Here is a 22,618-nt window from a genome sequence, read left to right as displayed (position 1 = left end):
TTATTTACCGGATTATTGCTATGCATCATAAGGCAAACACTGTGTCGGAAAGGTCGCTATACTATTTCGTGTTTTATCTATTTGTTGTTGAATTATTTATTTAGTTGACATAAGATTCTGGTGATTCACGAGTGAATTTTGGATTATGTTTGGTTCACCAAAGGAATGAGTAACTTATTTTGAAGATTATTGTGTACGTTCGTAAAAGGTATTATACAAATTTATTGAGATTTTTTGGCAATTACATTATTTTTGTATTTTTATAAACATAACCTAGGAAATAGAATCACAAAAAGTACTTACACAAAAAGTAATAAAAATAACAGGAAATATTTCGCATTTTTGTGAACATAACCTAAAAAATAGAATCTTAAATATGTGAAAATATACAAAATGCATATGATATAGAGAAATATAGATAAATACGAAGCGAAAGTAATAATATAGTTGTAATATACAATAGTAAAACAAATCTCTATTTGCGGTTTTCTATAAACGTACAAATTACTTAAACTACAATGTTTAGCGTACAAATCACAAATCTACTTAAAGTTATCCAAAAATATATAAATACTCGCAATCTAGTGATCAGAAAATGCGACGGAGAAAGAAAATTCTATTTTTCATCTCTTTTAATATCGTTTTGAGAATGAAAGAAGAATATTTTTGCGTACAGGCGCATGATACACGACGGTTACAGACTGCAAAATATATTTTCCATTCCGGGGTCATCTAATGCTACGTGATGCAATGCCTGCTGGGGGTCTGATTTTGCAATAATCATTACGTTACTATCGCCAACTCTGGATCCGTTTAAACTCTCGTTTATTTTTTCTTGATATGTTCGTCTCCTTTGACAGATAAATCGAGCATATTGCAGCCCCGGAGCATCCACGCGGTGTAACGTCCTGTTTACAACTTTGCCGAACTTTGATCATGAAAGAATTTGAAAGCTTGTAGATACCTATTGTGAACAGACACACATTGGTTTACGAAGATGTTCGAACACTCGTAGGTTACACGAACGCAACCAACCTTCGCCAATACAGAAAAAGTTTATGCGCCAGGAGACTAAAGTGACAATTTGTAATCAGGAAACTGCATTTAAACTTTTCTGCATTTATAGGACATTTTCAGGCAGAAAATCACGCAGAATACACGTAATATGAAAGAATATATAAAATATTCAAAATATATATATACATAGCTTTCTATAATACTTGGCAGGTAAAACAAATTTTTACCGAGGTTCTACGCTTTTAATTATATGCCCGAAAATATGAATTTGCATACAGATATGCAATCTAGTAAATAATTTGTCTTAAGATTATTTCTTAATCTCACGACCATCAATGGATGAGAACAAAGCTGAAAGGTATCTTTATTGAAAGAGGATTTCCCATTATCCGATAAAACGTTAAAGCTGTACGGAGAAGTCGATGGACCGGAGTTAACCGGTTACTTGGCTGCGAACTCGAGACCCCGACGAGATAACGCGGAAAACAAAACAGCGTAGGAAAGAAAAAATGCAGATAACGCTCACATGATTCGACAGAAACAGGCAAAGAGACGAGAGCGGAAGAACGATGATAATTTAAACGAGAAAGAAATCGTATTGCATATGATACATATATTTAATTACTTCCAAAAGTGTTCGGACAATAACAAAATGTGACTACAGTTATTTATGAAAGTATTCACTTATAGATTTACTTTATGATTATATTATATGTGTTGCGTGAAACATTTTGAAAGGTCATTAGTACTGTTATGAGGCCGACTATCACGATAGATGATAGTAAAGTTTGAAACAAATCTGAAAATATATGTAGAAGTTATAAGACATTTAGTGCAAGTATTACACAGAGACTGTAAAAGTATTTAGACATTTAATTATTCATTACGTTAATAATCCTCGACATTCATGAAATAATATTAAAATCAGAGTATTAATAAAAATATACTTATCATATTTTGCTTCTGATATTCATTCGTTGATTTTATTTTTTACTTTGTTTCATTTCTATTACCAACAGTCGATGTAACAAACAGAGGTTAATAGAAATTAACGAACCTCATATTTCAATGAAATTTTCATCTCTTTTTTCTCCTATTCTCGTCGAATATGTATGATCTCGTAAAGATCCATATGTCTGTCTGCTAAAACCACACGTGCCGATGCCAAATGTCAAATACGAGTTAGATTAATGCAAATTCCGTGTAATCGGAAAACTCGGCAACCGTGAATCAGTATTGATTCAATATTCTGAAAATTGTCGATCAACTCTGCAAAGATATTACATTACGTCTGAATTCTCTTGCACAGTAGTTTACTAATTTACAAGCTGTAAACTATAAATTTTTCTTTATGATTCGTTGCCTTCTGATCTTTTATCGATCTTCTGAAAAATAATATGAAAACTATGATGTATTTTTCCGTATGTTTGTATTCCTATTTCATGTGAAATCACGACGTTATTATCGTCCCTCGTATTAAGAGTAAAAAGAGAACGAAGGAAGTTGTTAATACAAACAGTGTAATTGTCAATAATTAAAAAACAAAGCCGAAAGCGCAATTTTTTTTTCTTGATTTTCGTCTTATTTCAACGTCAAGACGCACCTTTTAAATTATGTAAAATAAGTAGCCGAACAGCCAATATATATATATATATATATATATACAACGAGAAAGAGCATGAACGTACCCGAATAGGATCGATTTCGTTTCGAATTAGCGACAGAAAAATCTTCGTTTCAGTTGCGTCGGACTCTGCTTAAAAAAGATACTCTTAATAGCCTAATCTCGAACTAATAAAACTAATTAGTAACTGGATTTTTCGTAAATGGTTTGCTCTGTACTCGGTGGTACTGCGACAGAGCTGTCTCGATCAGAATTAAGACAGACCAGTAAACTTCGCTGAAAATCATTTACGTTCCCTTCGTCGTTTTCTTGTCGCGTTGCTGTTTCTCTTGCGGTACGTCCCATGACCAAAACGCTGCTTCGATTTCTTGTCTTTCCGCAGTTCAGAAGTTCTCTTATTCCTTTTTGAAAGTTTCGCGAGAAGAAAGCATATAGAAAAGGATTCAGACAAGAGTTTGTGTAGGAAATTAAAAAAGTGGATAACGTTAGGAGAGTGCTGAAGTTCGATGATCGATCATAACTCGAGCTCCAGTGGCGCCAGGCGATCCGTGCTTGTTGCGGCAGATTGCATACGGCGAACATCATCACCACTGCGATTAGCATTCTAGAAAATTTCGTCAGTTTCAATTTAACCCGAGGCACTATGCTTGCGGCGTAAAGCTCGAGGTGAAGTCTGCGTGACTCCTGATTCCTTAACTTGCAGATATACGTATATGAATATACAGGGTGCCCGCTCACTATTTCTTATCGCTATCTGCGGCCGTGTAACAGACAATGTTTTGAACCATTGTTCAAGGGTGTCGAGTGCACTACGAACAATGATAAAAAAATCTGGAAAATACTTTATTTTCATAGCGAAAGCAAGGTAACTTGGGTAAGATAAATGGGACCATATTTTTATTAACTCGATACTGGGTTTATCGTTGTCGTTATGAAAACAAAGTCGTTCGTACTACACACGCCATTAAAGTTCAGTTCAACAGATTTTTTGTTACATGGTCGCAAGTAGCAGAAAAATAGTGAGCGCGTTATTCAGGACATCCTGCATATATTTATTTATTTAATTTCGACCTCGCAGTCAAGAAATGAGACTTGATTTACAATTTCTCCTAAATTACCATACACACATATCTCTGTCGCACATTCTCATCCTTCCACATCCTTTTCCCACATTTTTCAATTCTGTCCACTCTACTCTATAACAATCAGATAATCAACGCCATGCATTTCTTCCTATTCTATCCGTTTTATCGCTGTTCGACTCTGTCTACTAATCTTTTTACTGCACATATCTGTTCTTTGATATCCATTTTTCCTCTTCTCTATTTATCTTTTTCCCTCTTTATTCTATCTACGTTTCTAAATCATTCCACCACTATCGCAATATTTTTCAGTACTTACGTTTATTCTTTCCACGCCTGTACATCTTCCCTGTATTCCTTTCACGTATCTTGCACATTCCTCTTAATACGTACCTCTCTCCGCTAAGTACCGTGGCATATTTGTCTTCTAAACACGATGCTCAACTAGCGGGTAACTTATATACGAATATAGGACAGATTTCTGGCAATCTTTCTTACCGACTTACCGTTCTTACAGATTTCAGTGTATTTGCGCGAACGCGTATGCATGTAGTAATATTGGCGAAAGACAGACGAAATCAGACTTATTTCTAAACAGAATGGAAGAGAACCAGACAGATAGAATCAGCCAAGTCTCCGAGACTCTACCTCGGCGATAAAGAGTCAACCCTCGACCGATATCATCGGGACATTGCAAGGACTAGAATTACCTCGGATTTTCAATTTAATTTCATTTTATCGCTGATCTCTAGACTGCGGGTTTTTATACGTTTATGGGAAATTTGAGAGCACAGAAATGTACGTGAAACGCGTATAGCATAACACGCAAAATAGAAATATTCAAAGAATCGGTATATCTTCAATATCGATTAGTTAAAACAATCCTTCGCCACCTTCTCTTTTGCTTTTATGGACGAGGGATACATTTCAAACACTATATCCATAAAGATACGAATGTGCATAAATATCCGCAGTCTACTAATAAAACACAGCTCGTACCTTATTACACCGCGTCTGGCGCGAAGCACATTCCTACCGGAACTGTGAACACGATGGAGGCTATCATTTTTGCTTTTAGTCGCCAAACCCGGTCCTCCGAGGGTAGTGCCGCTTCTCCATAACCCGACAGCGATTCTCGCGTAAAGGCAGCACATCAGAAGTAGCGGAAGTAAGTAAAGAAAAACGAGATTTACGGCGTCCAATAAAGTTTTGTTGTGCTTCTGGATATTGGCAATGCAAATGATGTCCACGTCGCCGGTGATTAAACGATTTTGCATGGTCTCAACATAGAAGAATCTCGGCAAAGCATAAATCGCGGCAACCATCCAAACTATTCCTATTACCAGCTGTAGTCGGCTTCTTGTCAGCACCGACCTGCACTTAATCGGGTAAACGATAGCCAAGTATCGTTCAATGCAAACCACCATTAGGATTAATACGCTGGCTGTGTAGGAAAGCGCGTGGACGAACATGTATACTTTGCAGAGAAAATCGCCGAGTCGCCAACTGTTCATTAGGTAATTTGTCAACGTTTGATACACGCAAAAGATACCGACGCAGAAATCGGCTACTGCCAGGTTCGCCAAAAAGAAATTGGTAATACTCCGTAATCGTCGTGAAAATGTTACCACAAAAATCACCATCGAGTTACCTGAAAGCAGAATTCAAAGGAATACGACCTTGAATTTATACATTGCATCGTTTCTTCTATACAAATGTTTCTCGTAATCCTATCGAAATCGAACGTTTCGCGAACCTTTTCTACGTTTATCATTCGTCGCTTAACGCAATGCTTAACAAACTTACGTACGTACGTATCGCGTGAAGATATATTCCGGAAGAAATATTTTTCAGTATCAAATATTTTCTGCATAAATGTTCTTCGATATAGAATTCACGTCTAATGTTAATATTGTAAATTGAACACGTCTGTAAGACGCGTTTATAAGGAAAATTAAATTATAGGTACTGCGCTTTGAAGAATTTGTTACAGACCTATTTTATCGAAAGCTTACGTTCGAAGTTGTCACGTATCTCGTGATTTACCGATGAGAGTATAGATTATAGCGTCTGGAGGTATTTTTTGGAACAATTGCCTGGACTACTTGAAAGAATAATTATGAAAAGAAATTTATTCTTTGAACCCTACTGCAAACGATCGCAAGAGAGAATATCTTCGAAATAAGAAAATATATCTTTAAGTTCTGAAAGTTCGTACTTAATAATTTTGCAAACTAGATACGTTTCAGAGGCGCGAATATAATGGATAAATTTTGGAAAAATTTACTAATTCTTTTATATCAGGTTTTTTCAAAGATAAAAACGAGTATCCTGTATATATTTTTGAGTCGTTGTATAAATATCTATAATACAAATAAGTACGACAACTTCAAGTTTTATCAAAGCTTTTATTGCTTTACACGATATTCCTGCTTCTCTTCTTGTGATAGGCCGATGGAAAGTTTCAAAGCATGCGATGCAGATACGGATCAAATTGGTTTTGACACTCAATTGGTAATTTGATTGATCTAGATCGAGACGATCACTTACCGATAAAGCAGAAAACGAAGACAATGGAATAGAGCGTAATAAAAATTACTCTGACATCGGTCCTGTCAAGAATGTACTCCTCGTTTAGAGATATATCGTGCAAGGAAGTTTCGTTGTCCATCAAACTTTTTTTATCACGAATTTTACGAAAGACGGCGTCGCGGTTGTCGATCATTCTGAAACGAGACTACAAGGAATACAAAATTATTACTCTGCAATATCGAAAGCGTAACTCGTTGAAGATACAAGTAAGAATAATAAAACATAAAGTCTATCTTTATTAATTTTCTAATTCTCAATTCGTAGATGACTCACGAGAATTTAAGTCAAGTTACTTGTTACTGAACGAATAATCTAAATTTTTCAACTCAGTTTCGCAACAAAAGGTTTATTTAAGGTAAAAGTACAGCGAGAAAAAGTATTCGCTCAAAGTATTTCACCTTGCTTTCTATGACTTTAAGCCACTTATCAGGCAATTCTATCACGAAGAAATGCTGCTTCTTTAGGCAAGATACAGTCGTCGAATTACTTTAGTACCTGATCGATAAGCTGGAAGTGGATATCGGACAAGGCGCGTTGCATCGTTCGAGACGAATAGCATTCCGAAGCAGCAACGTCTAGCGAAAAAGCTGGCTGCTGCGAGACGTCCTAATGAAGACTCGTTGTGCCTTTTCTCTAGGAGAAGCACCTAACGCTGTCACGCAGCAATTCCACAGAATGTTCTTCTTTATCGATCCTCCGACGATTGGTTCTTGTCTAAGACACGATATTTTGCCGTGATGGAATTTATCATTTACTGAATTCACCGAATGTACAGCTGGACAAATTGCAAAGTACAAATTAAATAAATAAAAAAAAAAAGATGTACCACTTGGCTTAAAATTGTAGAAAGCAACGGGTGATACTTTGATCGAATAACTTGCAGTATCTTTTTTCTTAAATAATCTTCAAGTTCCATTGAAACATTTGGACTATTCGTTTGGATTATTCGTTCGTAATTTCATTTTCTCTAAATGAGATACTTTGAACGGAAGCGCTGCTGGTATCGTGGTCAAAGTATATTACTAAAATGTCTGTAATTGAAACGAAGTTTGATTAGTAGCGCGTGCTAAATACTCTGTATCCTATCGGATCGTGTAAACTTAATCGTGCGGAATCCTGGGATTCGTGTTAAGCGTTACACGCGATTTCTATGTGGCGAACGGAAAATGTCGGACAGAAAATCGATAAACACACACGCGCACGTACTTTGTTGTTACATGTATAATGGAAATTAGTACGAATCGTGTATCAGGTCGAAATCGAAGGAAATAATGAATTCGCACAAGGAAATATTCGTAAACGTGCAACGTCTATTAACACGAAATATTTTTCGAAAGATACGCGAGACGCGATATTTTCACGAAGGAAATATCGAGAAACTCTAAAAAAGAAAGAAAACCCGACGAACAGAAAAATTTAAGCAAATCTGAAAGAAATAATAATGAAAATAACTGTTGCGTGTATTGTGGCAAAAAATATGACGAATCGCTTGAACAAATATTGGCAACAACGTATAACATGCAGTGAATGGGAACATGAAAGCTGAGCCGACCGGATTCGAAGAACGTGACGATTTCCAATTTTATTATTGTTAGCTTAAATCAGGGACAATATCGCGTGTATACAGTTTTATCGGAAAAATCGGAGAAATCTCGTTTTATTATCAAGTTTGAGTACAAGTTGAATGCTTCAACTGTTTTATTCCATTCTCTCATTATGTTACGTCGTCTAGGACATTTGCACGCCATCCCTCGCTACCTGACAGCCAACGGTCAACCTACAGCCATCCCGATTCTCAATAGACCCAATGACCCACCATAAAGACATTAGCCTTTAGCTGCATTGTCTCCATACATGTTTGCCAGTCTAATTACATGTCTGGAGAATTCTCTAATTCGAGAAGTATTTGCAGTTTATGGCTGGGTCTTGGAAAGGTCCTTGAGTTTATTATTCGCTCTTAAGAATAACGGAGAAAGCGGACAGTCATCAGATGGGAAAAGCTAACACATGTCCATCATAAAAGGCTATTTTTCATCAGGAGCAAAGTCCACCGCCGCTACGTCGGTGAGGGACTTCTGCATATTCTGTTCATTAGAGTGGGTCATCACCAATCGGCATCGCGGATCGTTACCCTCACTTCCTGGACGAAAAGTGTGAACAACGAATCCGCGTTCATCAGTCAAAGGGCACACCCACACCAAGCTTTCCTCCGAGACACCTTAAGGACAGTTCTACACTCTCGAGCAAGCGCTCAAGCAGTCATCAACACTTCTACTCTCGAGCAAGCGCTCAAGCAGTCATCAACACTTCTACTCTCGAGCAAGCGCTCAAGCAGTCATCAACCGTTCTACTCTCGAGCAAGCGCTCAAGCAGTCATCAACAGTTCTACTCTCGAGCAAGTGCTCAAGCAGTCATCAACAGTTCAACTTATCGAGCAAGTGGTCAAGCAGTCAACATCACGCAATTCTCGGTCAAGTCATTACCAACTCTCGATCAAGTCGTCAAGTCGTCAATAAGTGCCAGGTCGATCTCCCGCGAGTAGAGTCTGTCGATATCATCATACGAAACGACACGCAAAAGGTCTTACGTCGTACTAACTCGTCGTTGTACGGTAAAACATTCACTATTGTATCACCGAAGTTGTTGAATCGATTAAATATATAATAACCAGTTAACCGCAGCGTTATTTCAATTAATCACCCTTATTATGCCACAAGAAATAAGGGACCGTACGATTCGTGGCGTCGATTAGTCAATCGTAACGGGAATTTACGACTCTCGTTGGCGCGCTTCTTCCTGATCGCGTCTCCCCGCGAACGTGCGAAAGTACACATTATGAAAACGTTTGACAAATACATTTTTTAATTCATCAAACGTAATTTATAAACAACTAGTAAACAGCTTGAGAATTCATTGATTTGCTGTCAAATAATTTCCACCTGCACAGTGATTTCCATTATTTTAGACGAATACAAGCTGTAAAGCTAAATTAACGTGCACAGTAGTTCTAACAATGTGGACCAATTACCAGCTTTCATATAAAATTAGCAGGTGTTTGTGAACGAAGGTGGATAAATCTAATTACACTCGTTGGTCGGAGCAAATTTCGAAATGTACTTCACTCGCAACTCAAAAGTATATTTTCTTGCTTTTAGTTTGAAGCTTTTATTTCAATGTTGCTTTTTATTATAAAATCGATCGATAATCGAGGTAATTCCAAGTTTTCTGAAAGCAGGAAAGCAAAAATTTTCCACTTGCATTGTAACAAGTCAATTGGTTCTTAAGCGTTAAACTATGCAGCTAGAAAATTTGAATTGATCTCCATTATTTTGCATATCATCTGAAACTGGTTTATTTGGCTTCGAAATTTCTCAGTCACGGCCGTGCAGGCAGAAGAACGTGCTGTTGCATGAACGTGTTCTTCTTCTTCATTGTTAGCAACGTTATTCGTGTGCTTATTGAAACAACGAAACCATCATCAATCCAATATCAATTGTACACGATCATCTACAAAATGTTATGGGAATCTTTTACGAATATCAAATTGTATCGACATAATCGCGCTGGTTGTGTCTCGTTAAAGCCTAGTCCACACTGACAGACGATTATCGGGGAAGAGTTCCGTAAAATGCAAGTATCTGGTTTTTCATTGCAATGGAAAAGAAGAGCAGTGTCCATGGACAGATGCAGAGAGAATCTGTTTTACCCCTGGTAGGTCTGCGAAGCAACGATCTCGCTGTGCGATGGTGAGATTTATGACGCGGTACGTATTTGCTGTTTAGATGGAAAGCAAAGGCGAAAGTAGAAAATTTGAATTTAAAAGTAAGTAAAGTTGAAGACAGTGACGAAGTGACGCTCCGGCCTCTTCATCGATGCGTCTTAAAGAATCGTTGGGAAATTGAACGAAGGTTTGCTTGTTTTTAAATGGGATTATACATTTTTAACACTTTACCGACCGATAGCATATTAATCGGCTTTTTGTCGCCGACGCTTACCGATCGATAGCCTATTAATTGGCTTTTTCTTGCCGACAATCTTTCTCATTATTTGAACAGTAATTTGTTATTTATTACTAAGATACCTTGCTCAGTTGCGTCAGTTGCGTTGCTTTGTAAGCTCCCACAGTTTTGTACCAATTTGAAAAACTTACCGTTCGCGATGAACGAAAAGAATGACATTGGAGAGTCTAAACCGAAACAGAGCCGGCGCCAGGGAGAATCCGCGCCTGAGCTGCCGGTCGGACGTGCGTATGCTGTTGAATCGCTAGCGGTCGGTAAAGTGTTAATACGATCTATCGTCACATTTCCTGCAAAATGTTATTAGCGTATTATTTACGTTGATATTTATGTCGGTAAAGTATCGGTATAGAAATTTTTGGAAAAATTCGAAAGATCGTAAAACACGATCAAAATGATTAAATTCTGGGCTTCTGTAAATATCAACAAGGAGAAAATCTCCTCGTCGTTATAACGTTAATTATTTATATTTAGATGATATTCCACGCCACAAGTGGGCGTATGTGCTTATCCTTCAAAAGTCAGCATTTCAAAAGCTTGAAATCTCCTTCGTGTTTGAGTGGGAGGAACCGTTCCATCTCCAACAGATCCTCAACTCGTCCATACCGAGGAATACCAGAATAACCGATCAGTGTACAAACGACATTGTTTGCACATATCTTGGTGGCTATCGGCGGACAATATACGTGGATTATATGTAAACAATATCGTTTGTCTACTAGTTTCTAGCATAGCAGTGTACTCGTGATCTTGGATCGGCCCAACACTGATCGACTTCTCCCATGCCCGAGTCTCTAACGTCCATATGTAATTAATATAATTATTATGTAATATATAATATAATACAATGGTCAAAGAAGAAATCAACAGATACGCAGAAAAATACAAGAAAAGAATGGCAACACATGCAAAGCAAAGCCATATAAAACGGAGACTAAAAAGAAAACATCTCACTGACCTCATTAAAGAAATAAAATAGACAAACTCGAAGAAGGTATCCTGGTGTTGTTTAGCAATAACGTTAGAAAAATTTAGCAAAAATGTCCAGCTGGACAAATTGGAAAGTACAAATTAAATAAAAAAAAAAAAGAAATGTAATTAGTGTCTCTAGCCATGTCTTTGAACAATGTTACTATCGTTGTTCATAGGGTATATGGGGTATTTTTTAATTTGCGCAAGAAGAAAGAGAAACTTGTCTCAGTAAAATAAAAGAAGCTTGTTAGCGAAAGGACGATTAAACTAAGCTGTGTGTTGCATGCGTTTGCACGTTCTTCCAACATTTGTCAGACAGCGTGTGTGTACTAGGCACTTTTATCCGCTGCCTGTCTCTGGACTTGAATTTTGTCTGCGAATTTTCCACGAAAAACAGATGCGGATTGTCTGCGGACGATTGTCTGTCAGTGTAGACAAGACTCACAGTGTTAATGAGATGTTAAAATGTTTCGTATAATACGCAGGGTGCGGCCGAATAACATGTACAAACGTGCATAATGAGAAAATAAGAAGAGAATACAGAATAGAATGTACAAATTTGTTTGTTGGATGCTTAGTTTACAAGAAAACAGAGTGAAAAGATTCGTCAATTACACGTGAACTTGGGTAATTACCACTTAGGTATGAGCCAACAATCAGAAAACATTAATTCTACTTGCCAAAATAAATAAAAAATGTCTCTTTTTTTTATTTAATTTGTACTTTACAATTTGACCAGCTGGACATTTGGTAAATTTTTCTATCTTTATTGCTAAATAACATTTGGACGTCTACCTCTAAGGGGATACCATCGGTGAAGTAAAAAATGTGGAACAAATTTGTTCCCTTTAAGACTTCGCTTTCAAGAAAACAGAGTTTGTACGCGTTCAATGGAGAATCAGCCTAATACACGTGTATGATAAATTTTCAACTGATTTTCGCACATAGAACAACCTCTCGCTGGTTATTTACTATAATCGATAAATATTCATGTTAGAAAATAAATGTGTGCACATCTGTATCGTACGAGAGAGGAACGAAAGAGTATGTGTTCGATGAATGAATGTGCATTAAAAGAAAATTATTCCTGTTTGAGATGTACAAGAGAATAGAGCGCTGTTCGTTAATACTTCAAATTATTATGTTACATATAAAATAGTTATCTTGTACTATATAAATTTTCTATTTAATAAAACGTTATATAGTATTACTTGAACAATTCAAATTCGACTTCCTGGAAAATTAAGTCCCGGCTGAAGAAATGTTACTCTATATTTTCCTCTTATTTTTACGTAAAGTATCGTCTTAAAGTATAAGTCCGCCTGTACATGTTATTCCGTCGCACTCTGTATAAATAAAAATTTGTTAAGTATGTTCGAGTATCTCCGCGGGCCACTGTACATACGTAAGCTTAATTAGTCTAGCACTTTCGTTGGCAAACGTATCTACAAAATGCCATCTGCATAGATAATACATATGTATATCGGTATCTTTTTAAACAATAAGATTGTTGTGTTGTCCGCATGAGTACACCTAAGCTCGTGCTTAATCCGTAATTACATCGTTCAACGGCCGATCTTTCTTTCCACGTACATGTTAATCCGTTACGTGTTAAACTTTATCAACGATAACAGCCTGGAACAGCTATGGAAATATCCTTACACGATATCGTTCGGTCGATTCTTATAATATTCGAATATTAATTCGAGTACACGTTTAAACGGACGTGTGAACGTTTTAATTACATGCGTTTAATATTCTCGTAAACCGAGATGCTGCTAATTTACAGAGCCCAGGTTTGTTTAATTCGCGATTTTACTGTTAATATTCGTTCGTGTTTTAACGTGTGAGAAACCTCGATTAAGGTCAAAGATTTCGATCATTAATTACGAGTATCTAACGTTTATCTTAGAATTTAGATATAGTTAAGATAATTGTCTTAAGACAAGCGGTAAAAATACACTGACAAAGCTAAGGTTGCATTGATCGAGGGAAATTCGATTGGAAATATCATACAGTTGATCGCATAACTGAACAAACAATCTTCAAGTTTCTGTTACAGGTAAAGAAGTTGTAAAAGCACGATCTTTATCTTTTTCTTCGCGACTCCGAGCAACTGAATTTCTTTGAGAACTTCTTCACGCGACGTATAATAAACTAATCATCCTAACTTCCCAAAAGGGAACTCAAGTCGTTTGGATCGAGTTATTCTGTTTTAAAAGGTGTTTGATCAGTTACCAAAGTCGCAAAGAAAATACGACAGGTACATTTTGATCGACGTTTTTATTTTCACGTTGGACGACCAAAAAGGAATATTTGAATGTGTGAAATATCCAGAGGCGGGAAAAACCTATTGGATCTTGCCAATTGTACATTCAGAAGCTTCAATGATCCGCTCGATAAATTGAAATTTAAAGAAGACGCAAATATTATTCTCTTAAATTTATCTTCGGGCTTTTTGTTATTCGTGTTCTTCCCACGCGATAAGCGAATTTGTGCAATTGAAACATTTGTATGCCTTGGGAATTGGATATTAATTGCATTGCCAATTACACGACTAAATCGAGAAATTTGGTAAAACTGAAATTGATCGGTTTGATTCTTGGCGCTCGTATATCTGTAACGTTATGAATGTCCGATCGTCAACTCATATTTGATAGATTTCTTAAATTCATATAAATAAATAAATCGGCATAAATAATGCGATATAATGTGTCTTAATGTCTAATTGGTTGACGACGAATCGAATTTTACAAATATGTTTCTATGTAAGAAAGACAGAGAACGTTACTCTTATTATTCTTCACGCGTGGCCTTCAAATTCAAATACCACAGAAAAATAAATACGATATAAACGAGAATTATTAAATCTTATTATACGTAAAAATGAGATTTTTATTATTCTTGATTTATCTTACGATACTATAATCTCAATTTTATCGTCGTACAATTTTCAAACGAGATATATTTAATTCTACAAGCTTTTAATCATTGAATACCACAGAGAAAACGCTTGATAAGTCTGTCCTCGTTAATTTTCGAAAATCAAGTTTTCTAATTAGATATAGTTAGAGAGAAATAAAACAACTTATAGTGGGTCTAAAACTGCAACTCTTGGTAAAGATACAAATGCGAAATCTTACCTATTATGTGTTACCAAATGAAGAACATCAACTTCATTACACAATCTTTGAACCTTCCACGATGTATTACAATATTTCATTTCCGATAAGATGGGAAAAGATATTGTGGGATTCCCAAAGCTTGTGAACCGAATAAGAAACTTTTTGCTCTCACGTGTCGCGATAAATTAATCGAATTAGTTGGCGTTTCATCGCGCGCTCGATCGACGCTATAGAAACTAGTCAGTTTCATCATCGATTCTTCGATAATTTTTCAATTACATTTGTTATAAATCGCCAAACGAACTAAATTAACGCAACGCTTTGCCTAATGCAATTCCTATTTACAGTTACATAAATATTCGAATAATTCTACGAAAATACCAGCTATTTATCGTAGCTTGGGAATTACGTACGTAAACAATTTTTTCTTTCATATCTAAATCATCTCATTTTATACAAAGCAACAAATACAGAGACATTGCATATTCCAGCAGAATTTTTACAAAAGAAACTCTTACAGACTCTTTTAATTTCCTCGATGTCTATCACCGAAAGATTATTGGAGCCTCGTTGTTAGTGGCGCGTTGAGGATTTATCATTCGTATCTTCCGCCGTGTAATCAATGGATTAAACGGGTCAAGTGGCCGAATTGCTTTCTCTTGGACGATAGCACTTATTACGAAATTGCACGAGATGAAAACTAACGTAGGAACGACGAGGCCTCTATTTCGCGCGATACTGGAAGCTCGGAGCTTTCATTCATACCCACTAGCCTGTAAGTTGACCGAGAATCCTGGACTTCGCGCAGGCGTTGCGCCCTCGTTCTATTACTTTCGTTATCCGGCGAAAAAATGTAAGGAAATCAGGAAGATATACGACTCGAAAACAACGGCTAATAATTCTCAATGAAATAATCTAACCAGGCAATAATTCTTAAAGGTGGAATCCTCTTGAGCAAACTTAGACAATCTGGGCCATTTGTGCATCCAGTGAAGTTTCGCTGCTACGTTTCTTCAAAGTGAGTTTTTCTTCCTCCCAAAAAAGTGATTCTATAACATAGTAGAGACTTCAATGAACATTCGAAAATTTTATCAGAATTTTTGGAAGCTTAGAATAGTCTGAAGATTGACATGAACCATTCAGCTTACTCAGAGAGATAGAGAAAGAAAGAGAGAGAGAGAGTTAGGAAGCGATTAAAAAAGAGAAGAACACGTAGTGCAAAAGCTAACATCTTGAGTATCAGATAGTTGAGAGCGTGTTCGCAGTGACAATCGGTGAATCGCCAAGTTTGAAGGAAGTGGGAGTATCGTGATAAATATAAGTAGTCATAACTCGTGTGACTTCTCGAGAGTACAAGGCAACGATACTTATAATCAGTTTGCTGCTATAATCAACGACGCTATCGAGCGTATCGTTGTGCCTTGCAACAGGCTCACACGTCGTACTCTCCTATGTCGATAGTTTCTTGTCTCGTAAATGTTCTGACGACAATCTTTTACCATTCCCTACGAATTCTTTACGAAGTATCTTCTCTACGATATTCTTCTATCGATGGTATTCGTCGTAGAATGTTTGAGTGAAACTCGTTTGGAGATATGAAACAAATATAATTATGAAAATAAAAATTGAACATTGTAAAATTGCGAATATAAAAATACAGTTGTGCGTATAGAAATTAAATGTAAGAGCAAGTTATTTATATAGTGTTTCATAGTGTAGTGTTTCAAGTGTTAGAACAATTTTAAACATGTTGGAGAAACCGAGGGGTATAGTTTACAAGAAAAGTGAGTTCACCTAATTTAGGTCACCGGAGGGATATCAAAAGAATTAAGTTTCTATTTCCATGTTTAAAGGTGGAAAGGCTATTCGATTTGCTGGATTTTTTTTGTGGATCTTTTGTGAAAATGTTGACAGATACCTTAGGAGTTAAAATGAAATTCACGTATGCCATTGTATCGTTTCAAGTGTCACGATGCAGCAGGGACTGTTGCTACAAGTACATGAAGAGGAGGCTGCCGATTCTGTCGTGGGCTAGGAATTACAAACTCACGTGGCTGCCTCAAGATGCACTGGCCGGCTTCACGGTTGGCCTCACGGCTATTCCTCAAGGCATCGCTTACGCTATCGTCGCTGATTTAAGTCCCGAGGTAGATTAACGCTTTTCCGACAGCCTCGTAAGAAGAACGACTCTCTTTCCCACATTGGAATTTTTCCAGAAAGCAAAAAACATTTTCCATAAAAAAGATCGATTTTCTGAACATGCGTCAACATTAATACCGACAGTCAAATTTCTATTGTAAAACTTTCAACGTTCATAGATTTCTTGGAAATAATATCAATCGAATTGTGATTCGATAGATTTAATAGATGAAGTATATCAAAGCCAGATCCTGAAGACTTTTCAATTACGCAGAAATTTCTGACTTTTTCTGAAATTTTATAAGATTTGAAAATTGGTGATACAATCGTAGAAATTGCAATAGGATCCTGAATAACATGATCAAAAAGTTGTTTCAAAAGACTCTATATACATGCGTGTACGTGTATGTGACTATAGATTTTAGAGTTGCAAAGTTTTACACTTGCGGCGTTGTTTTTGCTGTGAACTCCTCAACTGACATCGATAGAAGCGTATTAGTTTCTACGTCTTTTAATTCAAATGTCACACCATTTTGTCTCTTTTTTTCCTTTAGTATGGGTTATATGCGTCTTTCATGGCATCCTTCCTGTACATTATTTTTGGTTCCTGTACAAGTATTACTATCGGTCCAACTGCTATTATGGCAACGATGGTACAACCTTTGGTAACGAAATACAATGCTGATGTCGCGGTTCTGCTTACGTTTTTGAAAGGCTGCATTATCGCGTTACTCGGCTTCTTTCATTTAGGTGAGTGATTTGACTACAGATTTTCATGCACGTCCTTTTTGAAGATGCAAATTTGAAAATGCAAAAATGCACAGAATGCAGATAATATGCAAAAGTATATAAATTATTCATAGTACGTATAACGTATTCGTTACAGTATTTGGCAGGTAAAACAAATTCCGATTTAGGTGACATTTCTTCAGTTATGATCACAAACATTTGCTTACACGAGAAGAATTGTAAATGGAATTTGTTAACAAAACCTTAATTATTAATGTTTTATTACACGTTCCAGATTCTGACCTTCATCTTCAACCTTCTTACGTTTCTCTATCTTTCGTAACAATTAAAATAGTTGCGCACGAATTTCAGGTTTCCTGTTAGACTTCATTTCCTTACCCGTAATTACGGGCTTCACCGCGGCTGCATCGATTAACATAGCCACTTCGCAGTTCAAACCGTTGTTAGGAATACCCGGTAGAAGCGAAGACTTGGTAGATTCTTTGATCTCGGTGTTCTCGAATCTGAGGATGATCCGGTACCAAGACACGTTGCTAGGTATTGGAACGATAGCGGCGTTGGTTCTATTAAAGGTACAGTCATATAAAGCGAAATTCGACCAAAGATAACGGGTCAAAATTAAACAATTCTATAATTCATTTTATTCTTTAGTTTTCGATGCTTCGATTCAGTGTTGGACAAAATTTTATTTCAATAGCATATAAAAATCTGGCAGGAGCTCTGTTTTCATCGAACATAACTTAATTTTCATATTACTTTTTATCGAAGAATTTACCTGGACATCGAACCGGTACTTGGTCACAGAAAATCGCTTGGGCCACTATTCTCGCGCGTAACGCATTGGTGGTCATCGTAGGAACTTTGATGGCGTATATCTTTTCCATCTACGGTCTACATCCTTTTAATCTAACCGGTGAGAACAACACGATAATTGGAAAATCTGTCTCACGAGAAACCCGTTCTTTGATCATACGTTAAACCGCGCAACGCTGCGTCCACAGCAAGAAGGAACAAAATGGGAGCAAAAATAAATGATTTCTAGGATCGATGGGTCATGGATTGCCACCGTTTGGTCTGCCGAAATTCAATGCGATAACCAATGATTTCTTTACGACTGCTGGTGCTATGGGAATGTCGCTTGTCACCGTCCCGATTGTATCTACCATTGAACATATGGCGATAGCAAAAGCGTTTGGTACGCTATATTATGTACAACATCATTCATAATCGTTCGAACGATTCACGTATTATACAGTCGAAGCTCAGAACTGAAGCTGATCTAATTTGTTTTCGTCAACCTGTAATGTAAAAAATAATGATTATGCAGATTTCTAATGACGCGGTTAACATATCAAACTATTCGGCAAATGTTCATTCGCTATCAACGTCGTTCGAACAATTATGAACGTATGCGTATATTCGTTAGATGACAACACAATTTTGAACATTATTTTAATAATTAAAATTACTTGATTAATTTCGAGCGAACTATGAACTTTTAGCAAAGGGCAAATCTTTGGACGGCACGCAAGAAATGCTCGCGTTAGGATTGTGTAACATAGGCGGTTCGCTTGTTCGATCAATGCCAGTTACAGGTTCTTTTACACGAACTGCTGTCAATAATTCATCTGGAGTGAAAACTACTTTTGGAGGTCTATTCACAGGTAAGTGTGTGTGTGTGTACATATGACTTCTCAAACCAGCGTTATAAATGTCTCACCGATAACATGTATCACCAAGGGAGAAAAGAAAGATGAAATACAATCAGGTAGTTGGAAAACATGCGAATGAATCCCCTGAATTTTTTTCTTAATCGTGACAATTCCTTGCTTGCAGGCGCTCTCGTATTACTCGCGGCTGGCCTGCTCACATCCACTTTTCGTTTTATTCCTAAAGCGACTTTAGCTGGCGTTATAATATGCTCTATGTACTACATGCTCGACTTCAAAACGTATGCTCTATTATGGCGCGCAAAAAGTAAGTAAATTGGATCGTAACAAACGCGATTCTATTTCCTATTCCTGACAGTTGCACCTCTTTTCAGAAATCGACTTTTTCCTCATGTTGATTACCTTACTATTCTGCGTTTTTCTTAAACTGGAATGGGGAATCATTATCGGTATAGCGTTAAATCTTGCAATATTATTGTATTTCTCGGCTCGACCTTCGGTTCAAACCGAAATTGAACAGGTAAATTAAATTACTTTTACGCGATTAAACTAATATTTTAACTATTTAAATATTTAATGTTATTCTAACATTCTTAACTCATTGTGCACTAACTACTAAAAAGTTTCCAGCCAAATGTAATAGTACCAAGCTAACTAAAGTACTTTAGTAGTTTTAGTTAGCTTAGCACCGTTGCATATAGACAAAAATTTATTATCATGTGTGGTAAAATGATTCCTGAACTGTAGGTAGAAGATAGAACCGTGATTCGCATTATTCCTGATGAGAGTATCACGTTTCCAGCAGCGGAACATTTTCGAGCTTACATAATGAAGCTTTCAGACGAAAATTCATATGACGTTGTACTTGATTGTAGAAATTTGAAGAGGACTGATGTAACAGTTGCAAAGGTAAATGATGTATTAAAATCTTCTTCTTGTAAAGGGCCATCACTTACGAAGAAAATTACCAATATGTATAATAATTAAATAATTAAATTATATCTTGATGCATTAATTCAAATAATTTCCGTTTTATAGAACCTTAATCTATTAGAAAACGACTTAGGACTGCAAGGAAAGAATATCATTTACGAAAACTGTCAAGATGATGTTGAAAGTATATTGAAGACTGTTGTTTCAGATCACTGAATATACATGTTAAAATTTAAATGCATGGACGAACCTATAATATTTATATTTCTTGTACATACTATATGTTTTGTTAAAAAGCTGATGTATTTTAATTATAAATGATTAAAATATAATAAAAGCATTGTTAAAAACATACCGCTGTTTATGATTGTGTAATCTTCTATCGTGGACAAACTTTATAAGCTACGTATTCGAAAACAGACAAAATGCCAAGTAATAGCAATCTAGATTAATATCAATGAGACACAGCATCTCAATGATAGAAATCCATATAGGTCCATCGCATTTACACAATGTACGGAACATTTTTGTTTTGTTGTTAAATTTCGTTTTCACAATATTGACATTTAATCGTGATTGACGATTTATTCATATAGAAAAATTCAATGTACATGTGTTCATACCTGGATCGATTCGATGAGTACTTTCGATATGCTCTTTCATCGTTTCGTTCTCTGGTAGTATCCAGTAGCAATACTTGCAATATCTGCGTCGATGAAATTTAATGTGAGTGGACAAAGACAAAAGTGTAGCAATTTGTTCATGGCAGAAATTGCACTCGAATTTCAAGGCTCGTTGCTCTGAAAGCTATGAGTAAAAGATATATATATACCTTTCTGAATGATAAATATCGATAGGATATTGAACTAGGTTCCGAAAATTGATAATATCGATCGATTAATAATCGGAGCAAATATACCTAATATTTATACTATATGCAGATATTCCTGAAATACACATTGGATATAATAACAATTAATATATATACAATGATACATTAATTATACAAATTATATAATAAACGATGAAACCTTGTATATAATAGTGCAATTAATAGTACAAATTGCATACTGAATGATAGAATTGCATACTTACATTCATTTCGTCGTCATTTTGATTGTAATCGTTCTTTTCCGAAATAACGGAGTATTGGGGCATTTTCGAATCGGTACTATGTTTTTTTCGCAGTTGTAGTGGTAATACGACTGGATATTTTCCTTCTTCCAACTGTAAACACATTTCTTTTTTTATAAGAGCATCTACGACAAACATATAATAGTGCCCAAAAGTTACAAAAGGATACTACCGATGTCAAGGTAACGTATAGAATATCATACAAGCGTATACGAAAATCAAGGAACGTTCAAATATACGAGATTAAATATTGCAACGTTAAATGCCAATTATCGTTTACATTATTTGCATTTAAAATCAAAATCATATCAGTTCGATATACTTTATAGTATCTAATGTAAACAACGTCGTCGTTTTCGTAGTTATATCTATTTCATTATTAGTTGTTATAATAAGAATTCTTTTATAGCATTTGGAAATATTTCTGATAACGAAATCATTGCAGAGTCGTAAAATCGAAAATGGTAGTTACATTTCATGAAATTTTATTACAAGTATTGCTTTTATAAATATAACTTCTTAGGGATGTTGAACATGAGTATTCAAATGACACAGAAACTGCGCAATGCGCATGCTTACGTCAGTACAAATATGGCTTTAACCGTACTGACCGTTTCGAATACTCCCGTCAATTTTTATAGTTTATTCCGTATTATATGTAGTTTGTTAATATAAGGAGAACTGTGCGTATTCAGTGATTACAAGTTCAAAATATCATAAATTTAAAAAAAAATAAAAATATTCGTAAAAAGTTGTACGCAGTCAAACACGACGCCACGTTCGTTCATTCCAATATATATAATAACATAGTTTAAAATATTAAAAGTTCTTGATATTCCATTTTCCTAACAATCATATAAGGTACAGATAACGTTTTAAAATGTAAATTATATGTATGGTTAAACTATAATATATCGTTAAACTCACTACAAATACACCGGTATGAATTATAATTTAATATTTCATGGCAATCGTTTTAATATTCCTCGAATATTCTCGCGCGGGCAAATGATACGCCATGTTGGTTTATTGTATCGGTAGCGTCACCTTCGATTTAAAATCTTGGTGTCTCGTTCAAGTTTTATTATTCACATTAATAAAATACTGGTTTTTCTAATTCTCGGATTGACGAATCTAAATCTCGTATTTATGAATTAAACGAAAACCAATAACTCGTGTGCGGCTAGTGTGCATCGAAAGAGAAAAGGATATTTGGTTATACGAGTTATAATAACCTACCTTTCTGGAACTTTGAATTGGTGGACGAATGTCGTATACGAAGTCTTTTTTCGTCATCTTTTCGCTAATATTCCGGTTACACCGTAAATTGTACTTCATGGCTTCCCCTAATCCGTTGGTGAAATCCTGCAGCTATGGTAAGCGTTCATATTTCATAATTATTACAATATTTCCGATATTCATATTTTTCAACATTCGTTTGTTAAACCACATTCGCATTTATATATAGATTTGTAGATGACATATATGAACAAAAAGTTTCGCAGGTTTTTACGAAAACTAATTTATTACGTAATGTATTTATTTGTCGTATATTATAATGATA

General features: G+C 35.9%; 3 protein-coding genes across 7 annotated transcripts; 1 reads left to right on the top strand and 2 right to left on the bottom strand.

The window, feature by feature from the left end:
• Positions 1-12: 12 nt before the first annotated feature.
• LOC122576691 (sodium-independent sulfate anion transporter-like) lies at positions 13-20,266 on the top strand. Of its 3 annotated transcripts, XM_043747352.1 has the most exons (12): positions 13-208; positions 4,802-4,891; positions 16,394-16,575; positions 17,122-17,317; positions 17,669-17,889; positions 18,086-18,230; positions 18,360-18,512; positions 18,820-18,981; positions 19,154-19,294; positions 19,362-19,507; positions 19,735-19,896; positions 20,026-20,186. In XM_043747352.1, coding segments are annotated over exons 2-12 (1,620 nt in total). In that variant the 5' UTR covers positions 13-208; positions 4,802-4,890; the 3' UTR covers positions 20,137-20,186. The 3 variants fall into 3 exon arrangements, with proteins under 3 accessions (XP_043603287.1, XP_043603288.1, XP_043603286.1); XM_043747353.1 differs by lacking the exons at positions 13-208; positions 4,802-4,891 and adding an exon at positions 15,431-15,446; XM_043747351.1 differs by lacking the exons at positions 13-208; positions 4,802-4,891 and adding an exon at positions 15,608-16,212 and having other exon boundaries at positions 20,026-20,266.
• On the bottom strand, positions 678-14,922 carry LOC122576693 (trissin receptor). 3 transcript variants are annotated; one of them, XM_043747356.1, is made up of 4 exons: positions 14,447-14,922; positions 6,274-6,460; positions 4,723-5,374; positions 678-3,245 (listed from the first exon to the last, which is right to left on the bottom strand). In XM_043747356.1, exons 2-4 carry the CDS (start codon positions 6,446-6,448, stop codon positions 2,822-2,824), a joined length of 1,251 nt encoding a protein of 416 aa, XP_043603291.1. In that variant the 5' UTR covers positions 6,449-6,460; positions 14,447-14,922; the 3' UTR covers positions 678-2,821. The 3 variants fall into 3 exon arrangements, with proteins under 3 accessions (XP_043603291.1, XP_043603292.1, XP_043603290.1); XM_043747357.1 differs by lacking the exon at positions 14,447-14,922 and adding an exon at positions 10,466-13,098; XM_043747355.1 differs by lacking the exon at positions 14,447-14,922 and adding an exon at positions 6,811-8,164.
• On the bottom strand, positions 15,389-22,392 carry LOC122576695. Its single transcript, XM_043747359.1, has 4 exons — positions 22,294-22,392; positions 21,016-21,147; positions 20,544-20,727; positions 15,389-15,477 (listed from the first exon to the last, which is right to left on the bottom strand). The coding sequence occupies exons 1-4, from the start codon at positions 22,390-22,392 to the stop codon at positions 15,389-15,391; spliced, it is 504 nt and encodes a 167-aa protein (XP_043603294.1).
• Positions 22,393-22,618: the final 226 nt, after the last annotated feature.

The sequence above is a fragment of the Bombus pyrosoma genome, linkage group LG16, assembly GCF_014825855.1.
Source record: "Bombus pyrosoma isolate SC7728 linkage group LG16, ASM1482585v1, whole genome shotgun sequence".
In the NCBI taxonomy this organism is placed as follows: domain Eukaryota; kingdom Metazoa; phylum Arthropoda; class Insecta; order Hymenoptera; family Apidae; genus Bombus; species Bombus pyrosoma.
Note: the sequence above shows the minus strand (reverse complement) of the source record. Positions and strands in the feature narration are given on the sequence as shown.